Source organism: Chroicocephalus ridibundus, chromosome 7 (genome assembly GCF_963924245.1).
Source record: "Chroicocephalus ridibundus chromosome 7, bChrRid1.1, whole genome shotgun sequence".
Lineage (NCBI taxonomy): Eukaryota > Metazoa > Chordata > Aves > Charadriiformes > Laridae > Chroicocephalus > Chroicocephalus ridibundus.
Window position 1 is genome coordinate 29169016 of NC_086290.1, and position 17210 is coordinate 29186225.

General features: G+C 43.4%; 1 protein-coding gene across 3 annotated transcripts in view; it reads left to right on the top strand.

Moving 5' to 3' along the window:
• Positions 1-4486: 4486 nt before the first annotated feature.
• ITGA4 (integrin subunit alpha 4) overlaps positions 4487-17210 on the top strand; it is a 38317-nt gene continuing 25593 nt past the window's right edge. For 2 of the 3 annotated variants that reach the window (XR_010071866.1, XM_063340266.1), the window contains exons 1-6: positions 4487-5055; positions 5163-5284; positions 12137-12243; positions 12342-12471; positions 13987-14054; positions 14733-14862. Coding sequence is in view for 2 of the 3 variants with exons in the window: in XM_063340266.1 (XP_063196336.1) it covers positions 4871-5055; positions 5163-5284; positions 12137-12243; positions 12342-12471; positions 13987-14054; positions 14733-14862 (742 nt within the window). In the remaining variant the exon portion in view is untranslated. Of the gene's footprint in view, positions 5056-5162; positions 5285-12136; positions 12244-12341; positions 12472-13986; positions 14055-14732; positions 14863-17210 lie in introns of those variants that run through there. The other variant, XM_063340267.1, reaches the window with a different exon arrangement.

Genomic DNA, 17210 nt, shown 5'->3' on the forward strand with positions numbered 1-17210 from the left:
TGCAATACACTTATCACACATACACATATAATGATTAATTTCCAGTCTTACCTATCTATAAATCAGAATGAAGTCATAACTGTTGTTAACTATAATGATCTATTCTTTGCTTCTCATAGTCAGGATGCCATAGTCATCATCTGTATGACACCATTATAAGCTTAAATATTGGAAAGCTCTTTTGGAAAGCCTGTCTTTACTTCACCAACACAAATGTTCAAGGGAAGAAAAACTTCTTTAAAGTATTTCCTAAAAAGACATCATGTGAACGTGAAGATATTATTTGTCCATTAAATGAAAAGCTTCTTCCTCTTTAACTGATTCTAAATGAAATTCGGATCTCTAAAGACAACATAAGTGAAATGTTAAAAATAAAGATCCTTGCTAATATTAGCTGCTTTTTGGTGCCTCAGACATCTGTGCTTAATTATACTTGTCTGTGGACGATATATCCTCTTTGTGCAAGCTCACATATATCTTACAGCAGAGGGAAGATGAAGTTTCTTGAAGAGAATCTTAGGAGTAAGTGTAACAGTATATTTGCCTTCTATAATTTCTCAGATGACAGCATATAGACTTTTTGGCCCACTGCCATTGTTGGGGGAGAACAAAAAAAAGCTTACAGAAAAACAAGACATAGTTCTGGTCTGACTAAAACCCTATATACTCCATGTTTCAGTGAATTACAGAAGTTTAGAAAATTTCAATATGAAATACCAATATTTAAGTTCTTAGACAATTTCAAAATGGAACTTTCAACTCTAATTAGGAACAGGAAGTTAGCCGCTGATCATTTTTATTTCTAATTGAGGGTAGATTTGGAAACACTCTTCCATAAGTAGTGGTAGGCTTACATGACACAAAGGAGAACAAAGATAGACACAGCTGGAAGCAGGCATATGCATGAAGATTTTTAGGAATGCATGCTTTCCCTTGTATTTGCGACACAGTGAAAGCACTCATGTGATTAGTTACCCAATGTCTGTGCATACACAGGGCTTATTTTAATACAAGTGCCTTCCAAGTTAGGGAATCAAAAAGGGAGAAGCACAAGTTACGCAGAAGAAAGCTAATGACAGACATTCAGAATCAAAATGTTTTCTTCCTACATTCATTTTCTTTCCTTTCTTCTCACCATCAGTGGGATGTATTGCAGGTGAGCAATGTTGACAGAGTGATTAAAGACCCAAACCATTGCTTTTCCCAAATGGAACAGCTACTTCCCAGCTGCTTTCTTTCATACCCCTTCCAAATGCAAAAACTAACACATGAAAAATCTCAGCAGTACTTACTACATTCTAGTTGCACTTGAAATATTAAATCTTGAAGGACCATATACGATCCTATATAGACCTGTAGGGTCACCTTCTTCGCATGATGTTGTATGTTGACATTTATGGCACCAGTTAATCAGGTTTACTCTAATATAGCTCTTTTTAAGCTGGACCCCTCAGGACATAGGCAGAGGACTATTTGGACCAAGATTCCTGAACTCCAGCAGGAGATTAATGCCAGGGAAATGGATTTCTGCTTCCATTTTAAGGTAGATATGTAGGCTTTAACTTCACAGACTCTTGACACTTCCTCTAGAAAGTTAAGGCTGTTGCCTGAGCAAGCCCCTAAAGCTGCAGCGCCAGCTTAAACCACACTGCTAACACAACCAACACGACTAGCCATCCACACAATACATGAACTGCAAATCTAATCGAGATTTGGGGGTTTTGCTGGGCTATTTTTAATCCGATCACTTCTCCAACCTAGTTCACTGCTCAGACACAGAATAGTGTCAGTGTAACAGAGGCAGCAGCATGATTCAAGAGTGAGCAGCAAGAGATGAGAACAGTCAGATGAAGTGCACGCATCTGCTATAAAAAATGCTTGCCAAACTGCAGACTAATATACTTTCTCACTTAACAAACCATCCCAATAGCTTCTCTGAAAATGCCTTAGATGGTGAACCAATGTCACGCAGAAGAGCAAGTCACTGTGGTATTTTGCTTCTAGTGGTATTAAATCACAGAGGACTGTGGGGGATGTGCTGTCTGGATTGCATGGTGGCAACATGTTTTGGGAGAATTGTTTTTTCTTATTTCAGGATAACTTTACATATATAAATATATATTTTCTTTGTAAATACGGGTACTTGGCTTCCAGTGTTGATTCCATTTCTGCTGCAAATTCTCCTAATCCTTAATAAAGCTCAAGTTCTCTCTTTATTACACTGTTTTCTCAGTTTGGCATTGATTTTGCCCTCTGTCTTGTCCTGCACCTGATCGGTACTAAAACCCTCAAATATTTCTCAAATCATGGATTTCTTACACTCCAGTGGATTTATGTTCTGCTGATTTCATTGATGTCTGGTGGCTCACGATCACATCTACTCTAACACAGTCTAGGAGATAACAGACATGTTTCCTCCTGACAGGTGAGATACAATACAGTTCTCATCCGCATCACATGAAAAGCTATTTATGTACCAACAGCCGAATCCCACAGCTTTACCATCTACTTTTTCCTGTTATCTAGGATCCCTGCCACCAGCTCAATGCCCTCTTTGGCAATACAGGGGCCACGAGACTGGAGGTTCTACGAAGTCCCTATAACTTTCAGCAGTGTCTCTCTTTCCCCAAACTCTCCCAGCAATGCTAGTCTCAAGAGACTGCAATTTGTCTCTGAGTGCCGTAAGCAGCTTGCACACATTTACCCCTCGCCTATATGACACTCATTGATAAACTACAACGCCCAGTGTGAGGAGCGAGTCATCTGATGAAGGGTTCTTGTGGTTCTCCCAAATGGTTAGAAATACCTCAGACGCAGTCACATGGCTCCTGCACAAGCTATTTGCAAAATGATAGAATTAAGATGGTTCTTGAGAGTTAGCAGAAAGAGTAGAGATGTTTAGGGCATAAGCTTGCAAGGGGAAAGGAGTCTGGGAAATTGTTCCCTTCTCCGTCACTCAAGGGATAGAGCTTTGTGTCCATTTTTGTGAATAAGAAATGAACCCAGGAATTGTAATATCTCTTGGAGAAAAGCCTGAAAACCCCCCAAAACCAGCTAAGTGCTCAGGATGGTGGTGAAACAACGTTATGGTTTCCCACCAACTAAACCACAATTTAGCATTTCAGTTTTGAATCATGCTTGTTTTGCTGCTTTCAGAATGACAGTGAAAACTTGACTGCTAGAAATGCAAATTCACAGCTGCTGTTGATTGTTGTAACTCCTTTGATGTCGGTAGTTGGAAGGGAGATGAATAGCAGCTGAGGAGCTGTTTAACTCCTTTACATGAAACAGTCCACTGCTTTGCATCAGTGCGATCCAGGGAAGCCCTCTGATGGTTCTAGAGATGTGGACTTAAAAAAAGATACACTGCTGACTGACAAACTGTCAGATATTGCAACGTGCTGATCTCATTCCAGGAGCTCCACATCTGCATGCGCTTAGGATGATGCAATGTATCACTCCTGCCTTGCCCCACTGTCCCATTCTGGTAGTTGCTCAGCATTTTGCGGAAGTGTTAAACTTTTCACATTTCCACCAACGGAGTAGAAATGAAACGGTTTTTATTCCAAGTGGCTTAAAATGCCATGTTCTGAATTTCCATTAGGGGATGGTACTCTACTATCTCACAGTTATTTCTAGTGTGTATAATATTCAATCTTTTAATTTTGAAGAAGTGCTTATGCTCTTGTTTCTGTGGTTCAAAATACCATTATACGTAGGTTATAGAATCATAGAACAGTTTGTGTTGGAAGGGACCTTTAATATAATCTAGTTCCAGCCCCCCTGACATGGGCTGGGACACCTCCCACTAGACCAGGCTGCTCAAAGCCCCATCCAGCCTGGCCTCGAACACCTCCAGGGATGGGGCATCCACAACTTCCCTGGGCAACCTGTTCCAGTGTCTCACCACCCTCATAGTAAAAATTTCTTCCTGATATCTAACCTAAATCTACACTCCTCCAGTTTGAAGCCATTACCCCTCATCCTATCACTTGTAAAAGGGAAATCCTTGTATTCAAGGGGACTCAGGACTGTCTTCTGCTGCTAATGCACTGGTTTCAGGACTCAAATACCTCCTCCCAGGAGGGGCTGGTGGGGAAGAACCTCTCAGTACAATGCTGGCACAGCAAGGCTTACAGCACAGGGGTACGGGGACTTTTTTCCAAATTTGAAGGGAAAACGCAAGCCTCGCCACGCAGTTGCCCTCCAGAAGACAGTTCCTGTGCTTGGCTGGAGCTCCCCGGCTGGTGGTCAGGGGAGCCAGGCTCAGGGGAGCAACAAACCAAACCAAATGGGCCCGGGCGCTTCAAGTGCGCCGGGGAGTCGGCGGGGAGTTTTTTTAGAAGCCTGCGGGCCTATCCCTTCACCCTCTGCCACCAAACCGCTCGCCACCCCCTTGGGGCCGCCCGCCGCGCAGGTGTAGCGGGGCGGAGGGGAAGGGAACCCAGCCGACGCCCTCGCTGCCCCACCGGGGGCGGGAGTCGGGACGGCCGCGTCCCACAGGGCCCGGGGATCCGGGGTCCCGGGGGCCGTGCCCCCTTCGGCAGCACCTCCGTGGGCGCGGACGGGGCGGGGAGAAACCCGACCCTCGCCGCCTGTGGAAGGGAGAGGGGCCGCCGCTGTGCGGGAGGAGGCGGCGCGGCCGAGCGACTCCCCCATCCGGAGGGGACACCCCCACCCCGGGCTGCGGGGAGCCCGCCCGGCCCGGCCTGGCTCGGCCCGCCGGTAGCAGAGGCGGTGCAGGCAGAGGGCTGCCGCCGTCCCGGGGCAGGGCGGGGGCGCGGCGCTGCCCTCTCGCCGAGCCGGGGGAGCGGAGCCAGGCGGGAAAGCCGGCGCTGGGCGCCCGTCTGCCTTCGGGCCGGCCGGAGCCATGCGGAGCGGCGGGAAGGCGAGGGGGGCTGCGGGCTGGGCCGCCCCGCTGCTCCTGCTGTGGCAGTGCCTGCCGACGGCGCGGCCCTACAACCTGGACACCCAGCACCCGCTGCTCTTCCGAGGGGGCAATGGGACCCTCTTCGGGTACTCGGTTCTCCTGCATGGCCACGGAGAGGAGAGATGGTGAGTCCCCGGCCGGGCCGCCCCCGCGGGGGCCCCGTTCCGCCCGTCGCTCCTTCTCCCGGCTCTGCCGGCCGCGGCGCCTCACGCTGTCGTCTCTGCCCCCGCAGGCTGGTGGTGGGCGCCCCCCGGGCCAGCTGGCCCGCCAACGTCTCGGTGGCCAACCCCGGGGCCATTTTCCGGTGCCGGATCGGGAGGAACCCCCGCGGGCGGTGCGACCAGCTCCAGCTAGGTGAGTCGGCGGCGGGGCGCGGGCGGGGGGACCCCGGCGCTGGGGTGGGCGGCAGGGCTGTCCCCGACGGCGGCGGGACGGGACGGGACGGGACGGGACGGGACGCTCCGTGCCCGCCTAGCGCCCACCGCGGCTCCGCTGCCTTCAGGGCTGCGGGCGGTTTCTCCTGGGTCCTTGCCAGATTAAACTGGCGTTTGCCTCTCGCTGAAGGGCGAGATCAACGCGATTGCCGAAGAGCGGCAATGGTGCGCCCCCCCCCCCCCCCTTTTTCGTGTAAACAGAAAGAAATGCACCAAAAGTTGATTTAGACCGTGACAGCTGCCGTTCCCACAGTTTTCGTTGGCACCTTTCAGCACCCACAGTTCAAAAGCTTTCTGAGAGTTTCGGTCTGTCTCGTACTTCTCAGCGGAAAGTTAGTTCAGCTTTCAGAGCAGGCGGCGAATGTAATGAGCTCAGAGGTGGGGGGGTGGCAGCATGTGCCTAAATCGTCTTTTCTTCTGCAAAGCCGTCCCTTCGTAGAAGCCACCCTAAAGTAACTCTGAACCACAGTCGTTTTGCAGATGGGTTTTCCCTGCTTGCAGATTTGTAGAAAAACTGAGTTTCAGGGGAACAAAGCTATTTTTGGCTGAATCAGTATTTCCAGCTTCTGTATTTGACCTAACTCCTCTCTAGCTCCCCAGTCCCCGTGTTTGGGAGGTGAAGCTGCGTACACTTATCCAACTTCCAAGTGTTTGATACTCGTTAAAAAGGAGAACACTTTGCAGTGGGTTACCGTGAACATGCATGAACTGCTTTGGGCTCTGTTCTTGTCCCCCTTGCACACAGTGCCGTTCATTCTGTCCCGAGGCTATGCATTGAAAGCTTCCTGAACTTTCTGTCCTGCTGTGACCGAGACCATCCGATCCGTTAAAATTATGAACTTGCCGCCCAGTAAGGCTAAGAAGCGCGGGAAAGGGTTTTCAAAATATTTGAAACTAATGAAAGCGATAGCGCACCATGGACTGATGGGCTTTCAGGGCAGAACACAGCATTCTGTGACAAAAATGTTAAAACAGTTGTTTCTCTACACATCTATGCATGATGCTTAGAACTGATGGGTTCTATCGATTTTTTCCCTACAGATTGAAATAAGAGTTATTTTTTGTAACTAAGCTACAAAAACCTGAGGTACTTCAGTGGTGCTTTACTTGTAGCCACATAAGGAAAAGACAGGCAGTTGCTCATAGAAAGAACTGTAGTTAAACTTATGCCAGCCCAAGTAGTTCTTTTTTTTTTCCTTTTTTTTCTTTTTTTTTTGACTAATTTCATTCCAGTATTAGATCTATTGAAAAATTATATATAACAAAGAGCTTTTTTTCTCCAACTGCACGTTTGTTAGAGGCTTGCAAAAGTCAAAGAAGCCAACTAAAGTGGTGACATAGCATATGCTAAGAGGCAATAAACCCCTGCTCCTGGACTGGAGGGAAAAATAGTCCTTCACTGTGTGGGGAAGGAAAGGAGGGGAAGGGTGGAAAGTTTCAGGTTCTTTGAAAACTACGTATATCTGCTGTACTTCTTGACTTACTCATTTAGCCAGTGGAGAAACAAAAGCTCTAACGAAGTAACTTGTTGGGCTTTTTCTCAGCAGCTTAGGGGATTAAAATGAAATGATGCAACAGGTGAATGAAAATGTTTATGTGGTTCTAAAGGCTTAATTTAACACAGCTTCTGTTCCTGGGTTTAGAGGCTACAGGTTACATAATGATGTTTACTGTCTTGTCTTGCATTTTTAAAAATAGTGATACCACAAGAGATCTCTGTAAAATGTTTATTTCCCTTAGTGCTAGTTTCCCTGGTGCTTCACATCACTAAGATACATCTACAGTTTTTCTGTAGTTTATATAGATACAGAAGTTTATATAGATACTGAAAAGAAGTGCTCTATTGTAAAACAGGTCAGTGAGGTCAATGAAGAAGCCAAAGGCGGCTGTGGTGCATGGGATGTAAATGAAGTAGGATAGTATCTGAGGTTTGTTAAGCCTCTGCCATCCTGCCGAGCGGTCACAGAAATACACAAGGGAACTCACAATTGCAAAGCTGAACTTAATTATCTCTTGTCTAACTCACTCAGGCTGTCAGCAGCTTTTGGACATAATGGTTTTATCGAAGCTGTGTCTTTCAGTCAGTGACCTCCTTGTTCTTCTGCTTGGATTCTTGCCAGCGACAAGTTTGGGTTCTGATCTCGTAGAATAGGGTAATTTCCTTTGTAAAATGTGCAGGGATATATTACATTGCTCGGACAGGCAAATTGAGAAATAGCTATTTCTGTCTTTCTCGTGAATACTTGAATTTCTTTCAGTAAAAGAATCTTTGAAGTAATAAGTCTTTACTTATGAGTCATAGAAATATAGAGGTGACAAAAGGTAATAGAACTGGGTTTCTCCAAATGTTGGGCTTCTGTAATAAGTGGATGTGAATTACTTGGAGACATAAATATGTTCAAACACTTTGTTGCTATTTTTCACTGAAGTATCCTTGAAACTGGCATAACTAATTAATGAAGGATTCATGCACAATTAGGAAGCCTCTGATCACGCAAAACTGCTGTTGTATTTTTTATGATGTCACATGTTCCTATCTGCTTTCTCAGTAGTGAAGGAGTTGCTGGGAATAGTCCTACACTGCAGTCATCCCAGCATCTGGAAATACCTGATCCAGGCATACTTTAGAGAATTTCAATGTTGTTCAAGATGTTGCAGGGGCCCGGGCTGCTTTAAGAGTAGAGAGGAGCTGTGAGATACACTGCCATGAGCAAGCAAATCTTTGTCTTCCCAGTGCCTCATGATCACTTTTAAATCTCTCTCTAATTGCTGAACAGAGGACTAATGTTTTAAGGGTTTCTTGTCTAGTTCTGCTACTTCTGTCAATGGTGTCAAGTGCTCTAGACTGCTGGTTTATTTGTATTTGGAGAGCTTTTAAATGATGACTTGTGTTAGATGCAGAGGCTTGTAATCAAGCTGTAGGCACAAATACAAAGTACAGTGCTGCAGGTTTATTATTTGGAGCACTAAGTGTCCATCTTCTACCAGTCTTCTAGTCTTCTGAATTTCAAGACCTTGCTCACATTAGTTTGGGGTTGTCATAGATTATTGCAGAGGGACTTGCACAAAGTTCTTTCAATGTTTTGATCTATTACATCTTGGACTTGCAAAACGTTACAGAAATTCTTCAACAAAATTTCTCTCAGATTTGAAACAGGGTGATACATTGGCTAAAAACACAGGGAACAATTTATAAAATTTGCCATCAGGTTAAAAAAAAATTTAACTGCAAATGTACATGGTAAATTCAGTGCATATTGTTTAACCTAAGGCCAAAAAACTTTGCCTGCAGTCTCAGCCTTCCACCCTTCTTTTAAGTCGGTGCTACAATTAACCTATGAACAAATTGCCCTCTAGCTCCCCCAGCTGAATGGTTACAATGGAAAAGTGAACAGTTAATGGTTTTCCCCAAAAGGCTGACCTGTATTTGTTCAACTTTGATTTCAGTTTGTCTTTGGTCATTTAGCGCTTTGATCTCACTTGCATTGCTCATACCCTGCCAGTGATCTCCTTTGAAATAGCCATGCTATTCCAAGGAAGACAGGACCTAGCTCTGTTACAGAAACAGCTGGCATTTAACTAAAATGTTTAGGGTAGAATTGGTTTGAGGGACATAAGAGGGATAAGACCTATCAAATCTGTGAAAAGAGAAAAGATTGCCCCGGATGAATGAAGAGTCTAACGAGGCCCTGACATCTAGGAGCAGGATATCAGAAGGCTTGTCGTCTTTGCAGTAGACTTCATAGTTTTAATCAATTAGCAATAGGGCCAGGGGAGTTCTGGGAGGATAAAAAAAGATCATGGGAGGCTGCTGGGCATGGAAAGCACTGGAGCAAGTTATATAAAACTGGTTTCTCAGATGACATGGCAAACATCTGTATTAAAGTCCTTGAGGCCAAAGCTAGAAGTGGCTTTATAAGTTGTGACCTTATTTATATGCGTTTGTGCTGTTTCTGTGGATGCGTGCAGCGGGGATTATGGCAGAAGTGTATCTTCCAGCTGTGTAATGTACACAGGCTGGGCAATTACTTATCTCTCGGTGACTTTATGACAGCGCGTGCTCCTTTTCCCTGAGGCAACCAAGCTGCCATGTCCTCTTGAGCTTATTCAGTGCTGCTCTGTTGCTTGTGCAGAATACAGCATTTTCTCTTCTCATTCTATAAAGCCTTTATAATGTCATACCCTGAGCAGGGGCTCATCACAATGTCTGGGATGTAAAGCTCGCACTTTTCTCGCTCACAAAAGCGTGTCATTTCCAAGTTGGGTGAATACTTGCCAGTCAGAGAAAGAGAGGAGATATAAGATAGCAGGTCAGCAGAGGGCCAAAGTGTACCTGAATCAAGAACGTATGCTGGAGCCAAGGAAAAGGGGAATACAATCCAACGAGCATGAAGGAATGGTGGTGCTTTTTCTTGGTATGGACCTCTGAAATAGGCTCAGGAATGAAGCACTGAGATGAGCAAAACTTCCTTTTATCTCATATCATCATTATCTGGTTTTGTTTGACTTAACTGATAAAAGTCTCAGAAAGCCTCTTGAGATACAAATTTATGACACGGGTCTTTTCCACTTCTTCCATTTCCTGCAAATCCACATACACTTTAAAGCAAATCCCAGGTAAGTCATTGTCATAAGAGGACATAAAGAATTGCTAGAAGAGAGTTACCGGACACGCCATTTCTGATTTAAAGGAGGATTAAATCTTACATGTGGGAGCGTAATGGAATTTAGTTTTCTGAGGTGATTTCAGTCAGATTAACGTGCTCTATCATTCATGCAAACCATGGAAGTGTCTCCCTGAGGAAGTGAGGAGTTCCAAAATTGAAGTCTAAAACTAAATTCCAAACTTGTTTTTGAAAATGGTATGTATGTATTACATGGATCTTCATGTCACTGACATTAGCCAGGTAGGAGAACTCGGAAGCTTATTACTTGAACCTCAGTAACTGACAACCTGCAGAAAAATCAACTACTTCTTAGTAGATTTTTAAAGTAAGGCATTTTACTTTGTGCTCGTCTTGGAGTGAGAGCCCACGTGTTGTTAATTACTGTTCCTCAGGTGACCTGCAGGAATTATTTAACTACAGTAATGTAAAATCTCTTGGCCCAAAGAGAATTGAATGTGATGTTACTGCGAGTGTTAAGGTCGATTCCTGTTTACTTGGATATTGCATACTATTTCCTTGATGTCTTAGGGAAAGGCACATGGGGGAGGAAGTGGTAAAGAAGGAGGGTCAGGTGCCTCTTGACCCTGGGAAGGATGTTGGTTTTGGAAGAAGGTAGAGTACAGCTGCGGTGCGCAGGGTGTGTCGTCCTCTCTGCAGTACAGTGAGGGGTTCCTGACTGCACTGCTCTGGTCTTTCCACAGGAGCAGGGAGAAAATGTGATGTCTGAAAAAAGTGGAGAGGTGGTACGGAAGTAGAAGAAATTAAGGCTCCAGCAGTTTCTTCAGACAAATGTCAATTGCTAGGCCTGTCACAAAACAGCAGGCAACAACCTCTGAAATAAGGATGGTTGTTGGGTTTTATTCCTACAGTGTTTCTCCTTACATTTTCTTATCGTGTGATAAAGATTTATCTTGATTTCATTAATCTGCTATTTTCACTCAAAAAGTCCATGACATCCTAGGCATAAAATCATTTAAGTCAGTGTTGGTTGTGAGAACGTATGTAGCAAAGCCCACAGTCATTCATCTTTCTCCTGGGTACTAAGTAGACAAGGTGTATCCCTTCATTCTGTTGCCATGTTTAAACAATATTGTGCAGTTGTATGTCCTGTAGAAGGAATTCAACACGTCCACTAATTAGGAGTGTATTTATTTAAACTCTCTAATGCATTGAACAGTAATATTTCATTTCTGGTGGGAGCAGAATTTTGAGGGGGTGTTGATTTATGTGTTTTCCTCTCAAACCATGTCCCCATCAGTATGGGCACTTTGTGATCTGTACTGATGCCCTCTTCTGGGTAACTAACTGCTTCAATAATTTGGTTAATGCATAGTCATACGAACGTCTTACAAATTAAAAGCTTGCTTTATGTAACTTAGAATACTTTTAAATGCATAGCTTCTTCTTACCACGGGTGCCACTGCTGCTTTCTAGAAGGAAGCAAATATTTGCTAACTTGGCAATACTGGAGCCTTTTGGGGGAGTTAAAAGAAATTTCACTATGTTCTCTAAGGTTTTAAAATTAACTCTCCTTAAGAAAAAAAACCAAAGAGCTACTGCTAAATAATTGCAACAGTGCAAGGAGTACGCAGGATATGCATACATAATGATCTGACATCCCCAGTAGAGATTGCAGTTATACACCCTTTATGTGATAGCCATTTGCAGTAGAGATAATTTTAAGGTCTGCTGCCAGTGGAGATGTAGTTTGAGAGGTCCTTGCTTTAGGCTAGAGTTTGGGTAGCACTCTCGGGTATTGCTTGTGTTTCTTATGAACTTTTAGGCTGGAGAACACTTGAACAGCCAGCCCTTCATCAGATTGAGCGTAATGTCACTTTCTATCTTAATTTCAATAATGATGGAGAAGCCAAGCCTCACTGCCAACCTATTGTATTCAGAACCAGTGCGCTCCCTTTGGCTACATGCAGCCGTACCTTTGATCAAGAAGAAAGTGAAAATTCTACGTGGCCTGCGTGAGACAGAGGCCAGGTCCACCAGACCTGAGTTGCTGCAGTCTCCCTGTAGGGTTCTTGGGTGCTCCTGTTACTCACCATGTGGCCCTTCAGCTTGTCCTCCTGTTCAGAGCATTGGTCTTTGTGTCCTAGGCAACCCCAATGGAGAGCGCTGTGGGAAGACTTGTTTGGAAGAGCGTGATAATCAGTGGCTGGGTGTCAGCTTATCGAGGCAGCCAAAAGAAAATGGATCTATCGTTGTATGTATTAATGGCTGTAGCTGCGTGTCTGTTTGTCAGACTGCCTTCATCTTTCTTATGCTTCTGTGCCAAACATCATGTTTGTTTTTTATCCATAGGCTTGTGGACATAGATGGAAAAATGTCTTTTACGCAAAAAATGAACACAAACTTCCATATGGTATTTGTTTTGCTGTCTCTTCTGATTTTCGAACTGAACTGAGCAGATCAATACGCCCATGCTATATAGGTAAGGACAATGCTTGGGCCCTTTGTAGGGAGAAATTAAGATGCTTAATTGCATGGTGCAGAGTTTGTGAAGAGCCTGTGTTGCTCTGAGCAGGCTTTCTGCAGCCAAAGGTTTGAAGATTGAGTGCAGATGATATGAGCCCAATTTATGATGTAGATTTGTTAACAGGATGCTTATCACTTCAAAGAAGAGCTGCTTTCAACAGGCAAAAAAATTCACAGAATCACACGGAATCACCGAATGGTTTGGGTTGGAAGGGACCTTACAGATCATCCAGTTCCAACCGCCCTGCCGTGGACAGGAGCACCTCCCACTGGACCAGGCTGCTCAAAGCTTCATCCAGCCTGGCCGTGATGGCCTATTTAAATTTGTTTAAATAGGACATCAGAATACTTGCTCCTTGGACTGGATCACTGAAGGATGTGTGCTTCTCAAAACCAGGCCAGTAGAGGACGTCCTTCCTTCCTTTACTCTGTTATTTGCTCCCTCTGCTCAGGAGGGTGCCCCACAGCAGCAGCAGCAGCAATACCTGCAAGAGACTGTTGCCGTTGGCTCCTTAGCCTTTGGTACAAAGCTGCTCTGGTTCCTCAACACAGTGTGTGCCCTGTACCTTACTTGCCTCCTGCCAAGGCCACTGCTGTGGTGCAAGACCTTCAGTGGTCCTTCCTCGGAGGACTGCAGGAGCAGCATAAGAGTCAAGACCTGAAGCTATCAAACAAGTCCATCCCTGCCTTCCCTTTCATACCTCCCGCCCATCCGGGAGAGTGATGTCGTGACCCTGCCCCTTGCCAACGCAAGGAAGAGCTGACAATCTGGCCTGTCCGTGCAGACCTACAGAGTAACACCATCAAACATCCCGCTGCTGGCTTCAGAGACTGTTAGGAGCATTGGTGAAATCATGCTTTTATCTCCAGTGACTTTTCAAGTGAACAAAACTATGGATGAGATGAAGGGAACCCTGATGGGAGGCAGTCAGCAAAGAAAAGCAGGAAAACAGAGCTGGGAGAACTGGATGTAGAGACAACTGCTAAGGGTGACAGATACCGATATGTCCAATACAGCTGTAACACAAGCCCTTCAGACCACTAGTGGAGCATGAGGGCAACTCCTATCAAGATTCATAAGCCTGTCAATCAGATTAGACCTGAATTATACAGAGTTGTAGAGAAGAGTTAAGCGTACGTAGCTGTGCTGCTCAAACTAGTTGTGCTGTTTCATTCATGGAGCAACTGAAAAAGAAAAGTACAGCCTTTAAAGTCACAAGATTTCAGAGGAAGCTGTGATCAAGTGATACATAGTGCTTTGAGTTTGTTACAATACTATATTGAAGCTAAAGGCTATACAGTGGAAATGGTGTTTTTAGCTTTATCACAGGACTGAAAACCAATGTTGTTTTCTTTTCTTTTTTTTTCTTTTATTTTTTTTAAACTTGTCCCAACTTCTGTTGAAGACCTGGTAACAAACTCTGAAACTACACACTTCTCATCCTTTTTAATATTTCTTGCCCATTCCTAGATCATGTGCGAAAGTTTGGAGAAAACCATGGGTCGTGCCAGGCTGGAATGTCTAGTTTTTACATTGAGGTGTGTATTAAAGATACCAAACTTCTCTCTATATATCTATATGCTTATATATACGTATACATACATAAAAGTGTGTATGTAAATGCAAACATTAACACTGTATTTTTTTTGTGGGAAGGAAAAATCAAAATTTTCCCATTTCTTTTTTATTGAATCTTGATAAGACTTGCATGATAATTCCCAACTCATACTTTTACTTTTTATTCCCCAAAACACTTCTGCACCTGACTAAACCAAAAATTACTTTTCATCTGGAAAAAGAGCATGGATATAATGGAGTATGAAGTTTCGTTATTCTCTTTAAAGTAATCTCTTTGATGTAACATTAACACTGATAACACCTTCTTGCTTTACAGAGTAATATTCTGTATTATTTAATGTCCATTTCACCCTAAGATTATGATTTCTCAAAAAACTCCTTTGACAAGAGAATATCCTGTTTGTTACTCTCTTTTAAGTTGTTCACAGCTCAAGGTTTTTAATAACCATATTTTTAGAAAGCCTGAAAAATGTTATCTGTGATCTAGTGGTAATCCCCTGGTACTGAGCCAGATGTATCTCCAGTAGCGTTTCACTGAGTTCACAGGAGATCTAAAGAAAAGCATTTGACTTGTTTTGCTTATTTTCATGAATATTTAAATATGAATAACATGGCTTTTTTTTTAATTTTTCTTTTAGGACTTAATTATAATGGGAGCCCCTGGATCATTTTATTGGACTGGTTCTGTTTTTGTGTACAATACAACTGCAAATACAATCGACGCTTATACAGATTCAAATAACCAAGTGAAATTTGGCAGTTATCTAGGTACTTAAAAATATCTAATACTTTACAAAAATATAAGTCAAAGATTTAGTTAAATAGCTGATCTTGAAGTGAGTGCACCGTGTTCATCAGTGCTTCTTTACTAATCCCAGAAGTGACGGTTCTAAATATATGTTGTGAGTTTGCTAAATATTATTTACTTATAAGGCTTCCTCTCTGTTCTTTTTACATGGAAGCATCTCAAACATGGGATTTCTGGTTTTATCATCTCTCCACGGAGTTTCTATCCCTTCTTGATTTAGAAGGTGGAGATATGCTTCTGGTTAGCAACGTTTTGCACTTCACTGTTACGTCTGAAATGCTGACAAGGACTTTCATAGCAAAAGACATAATGATTTCACATATAACAGAAATATGGAAAGTTGGTTACAGTGAAAGCTGCAAGGAAATAAGTCTTAATTGCATTGTCAGTAAGGGGAAGTATACTATGATCTTAAGAGACAGACTTGACTCCAACTGAGATTTTTTTTTTTCTTTTATTCCAACCATATCTTGGTCTGGATATATGGGAAAGCAAACCTTATCTACAAATGTCTGCAAAGAAAGCCATGAAGCTCCTACTCGTGTACTTAGGTACCTATATCCGAGTAGTTAGGTGGATTTAGTGGTAGAATTTGTAGGGTTTTATGCCAGAAACGTCATCAGCTTCAGTTTTCTCACTACACGCTAAGAAAACCTCATCTGTCCTTCCCTGAACTCCTGAGCAAGAATGTTTTTGCCTGTCACCACTGGTTTTTGCATTTTCCCATTCATAGGTCCGATTCACGGGGATAAAGACTTCCTGTTTCTGATTTCACTCTTTTGACAGTAGGAAGCAGGCATAGGTAATGAAATAACTGTTATGAAATACAAAGGCCCAACACTTCAGAACTCGGTACTGAGCCTCGCAAAGGCTGCAGTTGGGCTCTGTGGGAAAGTCAAGCAAAAGAGATGCTGGGTGGCAAAAAATGCTCAGATCCCCAGATCACTATGGTGTTTCTAACATTTCATAGGGCATGTGAAAAACTTCAGAGAATGCTTGCTCCAGCTTTCCAGTAACAATCAGCAGAAAAAAAATATTGCACTTGTCTGGGGGGAAAAAAGCTCATTCCAGATTTCTGCTCCTACAAGTATAAGAGTGAGAATTTCTGTAATGAATGAGTCAAGTCACTGATAGACAAAAGCCAGGTATAGGCAAACAGGTGAAAGCTTGACTAAGGACTGGGCTGGGGAGGGTGCAGGGAAAGCCTTCCCGCACATATAGTCTCTCTCCTAGTTCCCTTTGTCATCCAGGTCCTGAGATCAGCTGGACTTTGCTTCACAAATGCTTCTCCAGTGACCTGGCGCAAGCATGGCAGCCAGCATGCTGCCTTCGCAGAGCCGTGGGTCCTCCAAACTTGTGCTTTCTACAGGGAAGAAAGGGGCCGTTGGCTCATCTGTGTGTCTCTACAGTAGCAGCTGTGATAAACCTTAAATTTTGCATTGTTCCATGCTACTTGAACCTCCACTTTGTTCTCTCATAATAATAGATAATGTGGTTAAAAGAATGTAAAGGTACCTTCCTTCGCCTCCCTCAGCTTCTGTTCTGTCCCATCTTTAGCATTGTTTAAGGCCAAAACCTATTTAGGGTTAATTCCATTACCAAGATTTTTTATTTTTTTTTTAAGACTGAGTTTGCCTCTCCTTTAAATAATGAACTGTCGTTCCCCCCCCTCACCAAGTGGGGGAAGTATATTGTGACCAGAGGTAATTCAAGCACATGACTAGACATAATTATCTACTTACACTATACTTCTTCTGGCAGGGACTGAGAAGTTGGCCTCTTTGCTTATATTTTTCATTAAACTGTCAAAGTGTAATAATTAACAAATTAGAGTTTGCAGGAAGAGTGTGCGGAAGTATCATTGCATTTTCCAAAACTTGGAAGAAACAAAGAAGCTGTTTAAGTACCAGACAATTCAAAGAAGGAAGGAGGTTAGAAAGAGAAGCTGGTAATACATAATGTTTGGTAGTATTCCCCTGACTACTTCAGTGTATCCTGGAGATTAATAACTGACTTCTTTAAAAGGAATTAGATAAGTAAATCAGTCTTTCAAATCAGCTGGGCCTGATGTAACTGTAGGCACTTAACAAACTGCCTTAAAGAAATCACAAAGTAACAGATTGTTTCTTTTAGGAATCTGACACTGGCAAATGACACTTCAGAAAACTGAAGAGAATTCTGGGGATGGAAATAAAATTTTATTTGACTGTGCCTTTAAATGTAAAGGGTTGATTACGGGATAACCCCCCACCAAACATTTTAAGACCATAGTAAACATGAGAAAAACATCTGATTCACTGTACTTTCT